The sequence below is a fragment of the Dipteris shenzhenensis genome, chromosome 5 (assembly GCF_047967505.1).
Source record: "Dipteris shenzhenensis isolate YYH24624 ecotype China chromosome 5, Dip_SZ_1.0, whole genome shotgun sequence".
In the NCBI taxonomy this organism is placed as follows: domain Eukaryota; kingdom Viridiplantae; phylum Streptophyta; class Polypodiopsida; order Gleicheniales; family Dipteridaceae; genus Dipteris; species Dipteris shenzhenensis.
Window position 1 is genome coordinate 58781564 of NC_141600.1, and position 12071 is coordinate 58793634.

Below are 12071 nucleotides of genomic sequence, written 5' to 3' on the forward strand. Positions count from 1 at the left end.
TCCTGATGCCAGTGCCATAGAAGAGGATAAAGCTATCCATGGTAGCCTGCTACGCCCCGAGGTATAATCCCCATATTCCCTAACTCGGTACAAATATGTGATGACCTGAAATGTAGCATCTAGCTGTAAAGGGGGTGACCCAAACTCAGCCTGAATGATCTGGTGAGGAACGGATGACTTACGACGAATCATCCGTGATAACATGAGAACCTGTAGCCGCTCCACACGGGCCCGGGCAAGCCAAGGAGTCAAAAAGCAACCCCTTGGTGCGTGGATCCTGAAAGTGCGAGCGGAAGCACTGCCTCTCTAGCCTGGCCAATGAGGCATACTGCTCAAGCGTGCCTGCATCGTGGCTCTCATAGTGAAGCTCGGTCGGGAGAAGATAACCCCAAGATAAGTGTATGATGAAACTATCTCAACAGATGACCCCTCAAATGTGAACTGCTCCTGACGCATGATGACTCGAGATATATTGAAGATCATGACCTTGGTTTTACCCAGGTTGACCTTCAAATCATGAGACTCACAAAAGGACTGTAGTGCGTCTAGGTGTCTCTGAAGCCTCTCTGCTGAGGAAGACAAGAGAGCCACGTCATCTGCATAGAGCAAAATCTGGATCAACGTGCCCGCAAGAGAGCAACCTACACCCCCCTGTGTCTGCATCACTGTCTCAAGCTCGTCAATGTAGAAGCCAAATAAGGTAGGCGACAAAGGACACCCTTGTTTGACCCCGATGGTACTCATGATGTCGTCTGTCCACCCGGATCCTGCCCGAACTCTGCCAAAAACTCTCTCGTAAAGTGCCATGACAGCCCAAATGATCTCCAAGCCATAACCCAAGTCCTGTAGGCGCCGTTTGACGCGGGCTCTCGAGACCGTGTCAAATGCCTTGCGGAAATCCACAAAGCAACAATAAACCCTTTGCTTCCGTGACCTCGCCTCCTCAATGATACATCTGAGCATGAGAATGTGGTCCATGGTTCCATGATCACGCCGGAATCCGGCATGTCCTGCTGCTCTAAGTCCTCGACACTCTGCAAGTCTGCTAACCTCGGAGTCAAGTACTGATGCATAAATCTTGGACATGACATGTCCAATCATAATGGTCATGTAGTTCTCCGAGCTCATGGGATCCCCTGCCTTGTGGATGGGTGACATAGTGTTAATGGTCCAAGTCCCAAACAAACCGCTTCATTAAAAAGCTTTGCTAAGATCGGGGCTAGGAGGTTAATCCCATATGCAATGAACACTGTGCATAGCTCCTCATGATCCTTCGCTCGGCCATTATGAAGTTTCATTACGGCATCCTTTACCCCTCCTCTAGTGAAGAGGATGCAGGATGTGGGACGAGGCATGTGTGAGAGGTTAGGGACTGGCTGATTTGGGATGTCATAAAGTGTGCGTGCATAATCAAACCAGATCTGGGTGTCAGTGAGTGGCGGAGGGAACCGTCCTTCTAGAAATCTCCGCCAGAAGTCCTTAGAGTTGTTACTAAACAAAATGTTCAGTAGCTCCTCCTCGTTTCGACGAACGAAGTCTAGTTTCTTCCTCCGTACCAATCTACGGTATTCACATAGCGTATCTGGTGCGCTTGGAAGACTGTTTTTGGTTTCAAATCTGAGTTGACGGCGTAAGGCCTTACACTCATCATCGTACCAACTATTACAAGGTACAGTTCCAAGAGGTGGAGGGCGGGTGGAGCGGGTGTGTTGGAATCGAAGTCCTAGTGTGTGTGGTCCTAGAGTCCTAGGAGTGTCCTACAGTTGTGTGAGTGTGAAGAGTGTTGAGGCCACTTGTGCCACCTCATGTGGTAGGTGTGATTCCTCCCCTAGATTATAGGATCTAGATTCTCTTGTGTGTGACCTCATCTATGAGGTGTCTGTGTGGGAAGATAAGGCTTGCCCAGCCTATAAAAGAGGCTATGTACTTGCTGTGATAACACAATCTATCAACATCAGTTCGTGCCTCAGCTCTTGTCTCCAATCATGTGTCTCTCACCCTCTCCCCATTTTCAACAATTGGTATCAGAGCAGGTCTTCTTTGACTGAGCCTTGCCTCATCACGCACGATTTTCCTGCCATGTCTCTACGATAGCATTGCGGTATGTCTCCACCGCACGTCGCCATCTCTACGTGCGGCGACCAGCAGGCCGTTCCAGTTCTGCCCGCTATCTTCCCTGATGTTGTGCCATTCTGCCCGTCCTCCCTCGCAGTCTGCTCACGCATCTCTCGTAATCCTACCTCTCTCCTCCGCTGGGCCACTCTTCCGTCATCGCTATTGATCATCGGACGAGCGTGGGCTGCAGAATAAAGATGGATTGCAATCGCAAAGCACATCTATCTCTGCTCTACAGCAGCATTCTGCCCCAATGACCTGCGACAGACGACCTTGTAAGGACCGTGGCCATCGACTCGTACGTCGCCATTCAGCCCGCAGCAAGCAGCAGACAAACCCGCCATCCTATGGATCTTCTGCCCGCTCCTCTGTTCGCTCTTCTACCCGCCTTTGCTGCCCTACCATGAAACTGCCCATGCAGCTCTTGCTGACCCGCAGCTGCCCACGCTGCTGCTCCAGCTCTTGCCCATGCTGCAGCTCCTGCCCACGCAACTGCTGCTCTACGCTGCACCTCTCTGCCCACGCTGTTGCTCTTGCAACAGTCGTTTTTCAGCCGCCACAACTCAAGCCCAGCATTTCTGCTCCATGACGACCTGAAGAGCGGCTTGTTCCAGCCCATTTCTGAGCCCAAAACTCTAAATTGCGATTTTCAAAAATTTTGCCTCATTTTGGGTGAATTTGTTGGGGCTTTTATGGTCTGAAGCTTCCCTAGTATTGCTAGAACACTATACTCTAGGAAATTTTGAAAAGCCCCAATTTTCTGCCAACCCTAATTTTGCAGCAACCCTAACCCAAAAATTTAGGGCTTTTCTGTCCTGTGTCTTCCTTTGGCATAATTGAAGCTTCTACCATGTAAAATTTGGGCTTTTTTTCTTTTTGCAAAATTTGAGTAAACATTGCAAGGGATTTAGACACTGGCTGTAATAACAGCTAAGACCTTCCCACCAATGGAGAGCATAAAAAACTCCTCGTTCATCGAGAAATTCTCAGGGAGCAATTTCCCAACTTGGCAGACGAAGCTCCGGCTTCTTCTTATGCGAGAAGGCATATGGTATTCAAACCTCGGGAAAAGGATGACCTGGCATCTAGAAAAGGCCAAACTTATGCAAGATATGCCATAAGGGATGGTATGCTGAAAAGAAATGGCAAGGTAGTAGTACCTAATCAGAATGATCTCAGGCAAAGAGTCATTCAACAATGCCATGATAGCCCATGTGTGAGACATCCAGGAGTCGAGAAGACATATGATCTCATGAAACGAGATTTCTTTTGGCCAAAGATGAAAAAGCATATTCATGAATATGTGACACGTAGTTTTTCGTGTCAAGTAAGTAAGGCAAAGCGGGTGAAGCCACCCGGACTTTTAGAGCCCTTGGAAATACCACTAGGTAGGTAGGAGAGCATTTCCATGGACTTTATTGTAGGTCTGCCTACGACACAAGGTGGATATGATTCTATCCTTGTGCTGGTTGATCGTCTTACCAAGATGGCTCACTTCATTCCAACTAGAGAGTCTGTTAGTGCCCCGCAAGTGGCGGATTTCTTTATTAGACATATATTTCCTTTACATGGATTACCGAAATCCATAGTTTCAGACAGGGATGTCAAATTTACCGGTCATTTTTGGATTGCGGTGTTTGAGACACTAAGGATTGAGTTGGAAATTAGTGGGGATCATCCAGAAATAGATGGTCAAACGGAAAGAATCAACCAAATTTTAGAGGATATGCTTAGAGCATATGTGTCATTGAGGCAACATACATGGGACAAGTGGTTGCCATTGTTAAATTTGCCTACAATAATAGAAAACATTCCTCTACAAGGTTCAGTCCTTCTGAGCTGAACTATGGTTATAGACCAACGAATCCAACTATAGTTGGAATACCTCAGAAAGTGCCTAGTGCCGCGAACTTTGTGGTTCAGATGCGGGAGATGCTAGCACTTGCGAGAGCTAACATCCACCAAGCTATGGATAGAGCTAAGGCGTATGTGGATGAAAACCGATCCGCTAGAGAATTTAAGGAAGGAGAAAAAGTTTTTCTCGGAGTTCCTTCGCACTCTAAGTCTTTGACTGCAAGAGAGTGTGCTAAGTTATCACCTCGATATTGTGGGCCATGGTTAATTCTAAAAAGAATAGGCAAGGTAGCCTATAAATTAGAATTACCACAAGGTTGTAAGGTGCACCCAGTGTTTCATGTTTCTTGTTTAAAGAAATTTTTGCGTACAGGCGACTCACTAATCGAGGGTGTTGTTTTGTTTCAGGAGATAGAGGATAATGCAAGACGCAAACCAACAGGAATCCTAGACCGACGAACAATGCAAGTACGCAATCGGAAGATACCCATGGTGTTGGTTGCATGGCATGGTCTACCTCTATCAGAAGCTACCTGGGAATCCATATACCAGTTACGGAGAGTATTCCCAGTCTTTATCATCGAGGACACTGATGCCTGAAGAGGGAAGGAATGTTACGCTCAAGTCGAGGTAACATGACCTCGGAAGGGTCGGTCGGCATTTTCCTTTAAAGGATCAATGTTTGTATTATATTTGTTGGGCTTCATGTAAATGATCAAATCTCGAGCCTCCACATACAGACGGGCCCCGGTCACATCCAATGGACATGCACTACTAGACATGGGTAGGACACATGATCTATAATGGCCTGGCCTGAGTCACTGGCCCTCGAGTGGGCTCACTTGTTTTCCACACAAGGGGATCCAACATAGTTGACTATCTCATGGGATCTCTTGCCTTCACTTCACATATTATTGACTTTTCCGTCTCACCACCACTTCCAGGAGTAGATCACACCTATATGTTCTTTAGTATTTCCACACCACTTCCCACATCACATACTACGACACCACTTAGACACACTACCTACCATCATACACTTTGACCACAAACTAAAACCCGCGTACTTTACACGCCTCTCCGACCGCTCTTAGAGGATCGAGCCGCCTTGAACACACAATCTCTACATGACGCTGTCCTACACACTTTCCACATACCACTCAATCCACGCATCTTCCACCCCTAGGTTCACTACCCTGCAATAGCTAGCACGATGACGAGTGTTAAGGCATCTAATATGCAAAATGAGAACCAGCTCACAAAATATGCCCCACAGGAGGGAGAAAATGAGCAGCATTTACTACTAAGATGCTAGGCCTATACACACATCAGAGAAAGGTATGAAGACAGTAGAGGCAGCCTGAAACATCTATTGGAACAGCCAATTACAAAACTAGGAAGCTATTACACCGAAACAAAGTACTTGGGCTAGCACACAAACTAGCCCAACAAGTACAAACTAATTAGCAGTCTATAGTATTCTATTTCACCAGATGTAAAAGATCACAATTTTTCGATAGTGATCAACAGTCCCATAGATCCTAAAGGGTCTCAAGAGGACTTTAATACCACCATATCATATCATATCATATCTTTAGCAAAGCTCTTCAACAAAGCCGTTTGCAAAGGGTTCCCACACACTTGGACCCTTAACACCATCACCCCCATACACAAGGCAAGAGATCCTATGAGCCAAGGAAACTACATGACCATTATGATTGGACATGTCATGTCCAAGATCTATGCATCAATACTTGACACGGAGGTTAGCCTGATCGCAGAGCTTCGAGGATTCAAAGCAGTGAGACAGGTAGGCTTCTGGGTAGATCACAGGACTATGGATCATATACTTACACTCAGGGGGGCCATCCAGGAGGCCACGGCACGAAGACAAAGGGTCTATTGATTTCCACAAGGCTTTTGATATAGTGCCGAGAGCCCCACTCATTAGATGTCCACAGGAGTTAGGGGTACGATCAGGAGATCATAGCACTTTATGAGAGTGTCTTGGACAGGGATAGGCTCTCAAACCATTTGCACGTACGTGCGTACCAGCACCTCTCGTCACCCTCTAATGCCAGTGCCATGGAGGATAGGGCCAACCAAGGAAGCTTACGTCGCCCTATGGCATAAGACCCATACTGTCTAATGCGCTAAAGATATGTGATGACCTGAGATGCCGCATTGAGTTGTAGTGGGGATGACCGAACTCAGTCGAAAACCATCAGATGTGGGACTGAAGGCCTACTGCGAATCATCCGTGAAAGCATAAAGCTTCTTAACACAGGCCCAATCTATCTTTGATAGGTCATCCCACTCACCTATCACTAGGTGTACAAGGTCATCCGAAAGGACCTCCTGCAGTTACACACATTCAGGACTTGGTTGGCACCTCGTGAGCTTCCTACGAAGCTCAGCTTCTACAAAGACCACTGCCGATGGATTTCAACGGAGGGCTTTATCGACCCACAAAAGTACACACGGATTTACCTCCCTCAATCCTTGAGGATATTGATAGGGCAATTCTGAGTCTTGTCACACCGTCTCCGTATTGAAAGTGGTCAGGCGGAAGGCATACCTAGAGAGGGCCGCATCTGCACTTCGTGTGAGTCTTGGGAGATCAAGTCAGATGCACTGTGTACTACGAGATCAGAGGTCGCTATCACTACCTTTTTAGAAATGGTCTTGGATCCCTATCCAATTTCCTGCCCTACCCATACCACAGATGTCTGGCGGCCTTCATCCATGACGCTATCTGACACAAGGAGTGATTGCTCACAGCGCATAGGGACGATCAGGACACACAGCCAAACCCCACTCAAAGTATAATCACTGAGTTTTTCCAGCCAGATAACACTGACCAGCAGGACCCATGGAGACGACAGCTTCGAGGACCTGAGCCAGAACTAGAGACATGCTAGACTCATCGGTGCACTGAGGCACAGATCACATTAGGGGACCTTCCATTATGTCACGGAGCGACTACATGCAAGGGAGATCACATCAAAATGTAGCAAATCTTTTCACCAAAGCCTTACCTCATCCAAAGTGAGAGGCTCTCAGCAAAGCCTAAACTTATATCCATTTGGTGATTGATATTATTCCTTGTACATTGTGGCATTGTCAGTGCAGGGAGGGGAGGGCGTTAGTCTCTAAGGTAGTAGCCAATTTAATAAGGGACTAAGCTCAATTTTTCCCTCTATAAGGAAATTTCCCCTAACCTTAGTTAGAGGTTGAGTTTGTGATTGAGTTAGTCAACACATGTGCATTGACCCTAGTTAGGATATTTCTCATACAGATCCTTCAAAATCTCCCATGCTTCATTTGTTCAGCCACCAACTAAATATGGGGAATCATGCATCCACAATCGTCTCAATTATCATAGAAAGAGCAGCTGCATAACTTAAGTTTCCACTCTCTTAGCTTATCCGGACCTGTCAACATTATGACTTCCTATGGAATCTATCACATCGACAAGCTTTGGCTCTATTCCTTCTGTCACCTCCCGTGTCTCCCTTGCTACCAGATGACTCTGAACTTTTGCTTTCCAGATCAAACCATCCAAGTTGGATTGTTTGATCTAGAAAGCAAAGTTTGAAATGAGTGAGTTTCGAACCATCCATTTTTCAAGCCTCACGAAAGTTTGGAATGAATGAGTTGACCGACATACATAAGGGTATAGATGACCTGAAATACATACCTTGCACTAATTGCAAGCCAAAGCTAGACAAACACACCGTATGTAGAGGCTCCTTCCCACTTGGCAAGGAACCACCCTTCAATCTGGGTCTTTGAATTGGGCTTTAAATCATGAGCAAGGCTACCCCTGGACAGCAACCTTGGGTTCTAATGCCACCTAGAAAAAAATGGGGTAGTTGCTTGCTAAACTCTTTCACACCAGAAGATATAGAGGAGAACACAAATGTACAGCCAGACTAGTATAGATATAATAGTATAAACCAATATATATATACACACTTTCTTTTCTTTTTTTTTTTTAGTGAAACCAGTAGCTATAAAATTAACTTGAAATCAATGTACATGACATTAGACTCCAAAAGAGAGCCTAATGGAAGAACTCAAAAACAGTGAGAAAACACTTCAAGGCTAGTAGCATCCAAGTCCCTCGCAGCATAACTATCATATAAAGATTGCTTGAGGGACATTCTGAAGAAAGTATATGCCTGAGGAAACTGTTGTCCCATCCTAAAATGCAATCTCTGTGTCCAAATAGTCCATAGTACCCAAAAACGAGCCCAGTGAAAGAAAAGGAGGAATGGAGACATCTAAGATGAGAAGCATCCAAACATCCAGAAGAGTTTCCCGAATCTGATAGAGGGAAACCGAAGCCGTAGCAAATGAGAGACATGAGTGATCAATATCCGAGAGTGTGGGCAAGACCATAACAAATGGGGAATTGTCTCGCTGTGATGAGAGCAACAGGGGCAAGAAGGGGAAGCAATACGACGTGCTTTCAATTTCACCCCAATGGAAAAAGCTCCCACTATACATCTCCAAAGAAAAGCCTCTGTTTCAATGGCAGTTTAGCTTTCCAAATTTTCTTGAGTTTTGTTTGCCACCAAGATAAAGGCCTATCCAAATTCCAAAGAGTCTTGGCATGCTTATCAATCCATGGTGGTGGAAGAAGAAATCTGTAGACCATCGAGGATGTCAAATTATGCATTGAAAGTGAACAGGTAGCAGGAGACGAGGAAGTCAGATTCCAGTCCAGTGATCTGTCCTATACAAGTCCTGTACAAACAGCGGAGGGACAGGAACAAATGACTGCAACATAGTTGTAAGTATTCTCCAAATGGGCCTATGATGCACACCCAAGGGGAATGTCCTGCAAGCTTGTGGAAATGAAAGCACATAACCATGTTGATCCACCACATCTCCGACCAATCTTATGCCCAATTTCATAAGATTATATGCTTTAATAGGTGCCTGTAAAGCAAGAGGCGATTCAAACACCTTGCTCCAATGGATGCTTTCCAAACGAAGAGAATTACCATGATGGGAGGAAGCACCTGACCATTTAGCATAAGAGAGAATTCTCTTCCAATCATGAATAAAAGCAGTAGAAACAGGACAGCCAGGAATTTTCCCCTGAAATGTGGACATGACTGCTTCCCAGTGATCTGTAATCCAATGCCCATATGCGTGGGACTTCATGTTTCCACACATAGCTGCTAACATAATAGCCCATGGCTGTTTTTGCTGAAAGAAATCAGCAAGCATAGTGCTCTTTCTTGCCAACATATGAAACTGAAGATTGAGAATATTCAGTCCCCCATGAGTCTTAGGAGAACAAACAGACTGCATGGGAAGTAGTCGCAAAGCCTTTTTGTGAGATTTACTTTTCCAAAATATCTCCATAGCCTGGGACATATAGGAGGCCAAATGCTTAAAAGACCATTAAAGAAGAGGCAAATAAAATTGCACATATGCCATAATGATAGACTGTACTATCCGAAGTCGAACATGTAGAGGCCAAGTTGACAAGTGCCAGTATTCCAGCTTCTTGTTAATCTTTTGAAGCACCCATTTAAGCTGTTGTTGAGGGGTAACATTCCAGCCAATGGGATACCCTAAATGCCTCACAATGGTATGGGAAGAAATAATGTGGCCTGGCCAGAGAAGTGCATGCCAATCAGCTTCTTTCAATGCTAGAAGATTCGATTTCTGAAAGTTGATATGCAGTCCAGCAGCTATGCCAAAATCGTTCAAAGTATGCATCAAATGAGAGAGGTCATTTTGAGCATTCCTGGGCATGAAATATGAATCATCAGCATATGCCTGTGCGCAAGAAACGGCTGTGCCCCTGGAATTTGCAAGCCATGAAGCTGCCCTGTATCTGCAAGATGGTCCGTATGCAACAATAACGGATGAGTAGCAATGGCATACAATAGCGAACTAAGAGGGCATCCCTGTCTCACTGAACGGGTCATAGTCCATGTCCTTGACAACCCACTACCAAGGAGACACTGCGCAGTGGCATGAGAATACAACCAGTAAATAACATGGACCAGCCGAGGGCCAAATCCCAATTTATGCATAGTCTCAGAAATAAAATCCCAATGGACAGTGTCAAATGCTTTCGCAATGTCCACTTGCAGAATGAGAACATCTTGTTTAGAATATTTGGCATACTCAATTGCAAGCAAAACATTGCAGATGTTGTCAGTAATCTGGCTTCTGGGAACAAACCCATACTGCCTGGGATGAAGTCCTGCTTGCAAGATAAATCGAACCCTGAGGACAATCATCTTGGCAATGAGTTTGTAAATGACTGGCATAAGAGATATGGGCCGCCAATCAGCCATTGTCTCGCACAACCTTTTTTTGGGGATCAATTTGACAAGGCCATGTTTCCAAGAAGGAGGAAGAGATTGTTCTACCCAAGCATGATTGATCATGAGAAGAAGAGTGTGCTTGAGATCACCCCAAAATGCACGGAAAAATTCAACAGTCAATCCATCCCAACCAGGAGAGCTACCTTTACGTAAATGACTCAAAGCATCATCCAGTTCATTAAGCATAAATAGCTGCTCCAATGCATGAGCCTGTTCCGGAGACAATATAGGCTGAACATGCATGAGAAATTGAGACCTAGCTGCATTCACTTGCATCAAATTATCAGGCTGAGGAGAAAAGAGATGCTGGAAATGACTAGAGCATTGCGATTCCAATTCTGGAAAAAGGATTGCACAGAAATTCGAGCAGATTTTGTACGGAAGAGGCTGGGCTGTACGCACACACACACCTTTGTTAAGACTAGAATATGTCCAATCGTACAAAAACTTCAAGGCATGTACCAATATCTTCAAACTTTCACTGAGATAAGGTACCAAAAGATGGGCTCCTGCAAGAACTCCTTCTATTTGATGATCACTAGGGGCTCTCACTGCTCTTCACTCCACTCCTTCAAGTTGATCTGCAGGCGAGCATACAATGATCCATGGAATGCCCAAGTGGGGTTCCTTATATAGGGCTGAATCTCTCCCAAAATAGCCGACCTGTTCAGGGTCAGGCAGACAGTAAACTGGACAGGTCGTGTACATTGCACAAGTTGGGTGGCTGAGAGACTGGGTCGGCAGTACACTGGACAAGTCGGGGCTAACAGATTGGTCGGCCAGTCTGTCACAGGGCTTGTTGCAGCCCAACCTGCACCTGCAGCCTTCATAGGCTGACCTCAGCAGTCCATCTAAGCTGACTGCACAGACATCCCTTGCTGATGTAGCACCTGTCCGTACTAGGGCCTGTACCAGCCTCTGCACATCCTTCTCTCCATGATCTTTGCCAGCCTTTTATGCTGGCCAGGGTGGCCCTTGACGCTGCCCTGATTCTAGCACAAGGAAGTCTGTATGCTGCCTGTGTGGCAGCCAATCTGCTGCCCACATGAACCAATCTCACACAGTATGTCATCCTCCCTCATGTCCTCATATGGGGCCTCACACTGGGGATGGTAACCCTAAATTTCCAACAAAGTGACGCATTAGTTTGCAATTAGATGATTAAGAAGGTCTATGTGCCCAATAGGCATCACACTGTGATGAAAATTGCATCTGAAGCTTGTGGTTCTACAGCAATGCTACTTAGTGAGGGTTTCCTATCAATGGAAAGTCAAGTCAATATTCAAGAATATTTCTAGTGTCTAAGCCAACATTCAAGAGTGTTTCTAGTTCAGTAACATCTTCAGGTTAGGAGGTCCATTCCCTCTACAAGAAGCTCCAAGTTCCTCTTCGCATTAAACCAAAAATTGCACAAACAAGCCGTCCGGTTCAGCCATAAGCACTATTACTGTAATGCTTATCTTGACTTTCCTTTGCAGATCTTATCTTTAATTCATTTTTCCAGGAAGAAAAAACTTACCAGAACCTTTAAATAAATGTAAAAGTGCCATCAAAAGAGCTGTCAAAAATTTGCCCTCTGTTGATGTAGAATCAAGCAGTGAACATGTCTCTTTTCGTACCATCTGCAAAGACTGTAAAAGGAAAGACACAATGTCTGATATCAGGCATATGCATGAGCACTGATGGCAAGGACCAAGGATAAAAAATGAAATGAATTTTTTTTCATTATAAAACCAATTATGAGGC

At 45.4% G+C, this 12071-nt stretch overlaps 1 protein-coding gene across 3 annotated transcripts in view; it reads right to left on the reverse strand.

Annotated features, from left to right (window-relative positions):
* The window catches only part of LOC147902243 (tRNA/rRNA methyltransferase (SpoU) family protein), a 310036-nt gene that overhangs the window by 274931 nt on the left and 23034 nt on the right, over positions 1–12071 (reverse strand). For all 3 annotated transcript variants that reach the window (XR_015541009.1, XR_015541008.1, XM_087374814.1), the window contains exon 2: positions 11845–11956. Coding sequence is in view for 1 of the 3 variants with exons in the window: in XM_087374814.1 (XP_087230940.1) it covers positions 11845–11956 (112 nt within the window). In the remaining 2 variants the exon portion in view is untranslated. The remainder of the gene's footprint in view (positions 1–11844; positions 11957–12071) is intronic.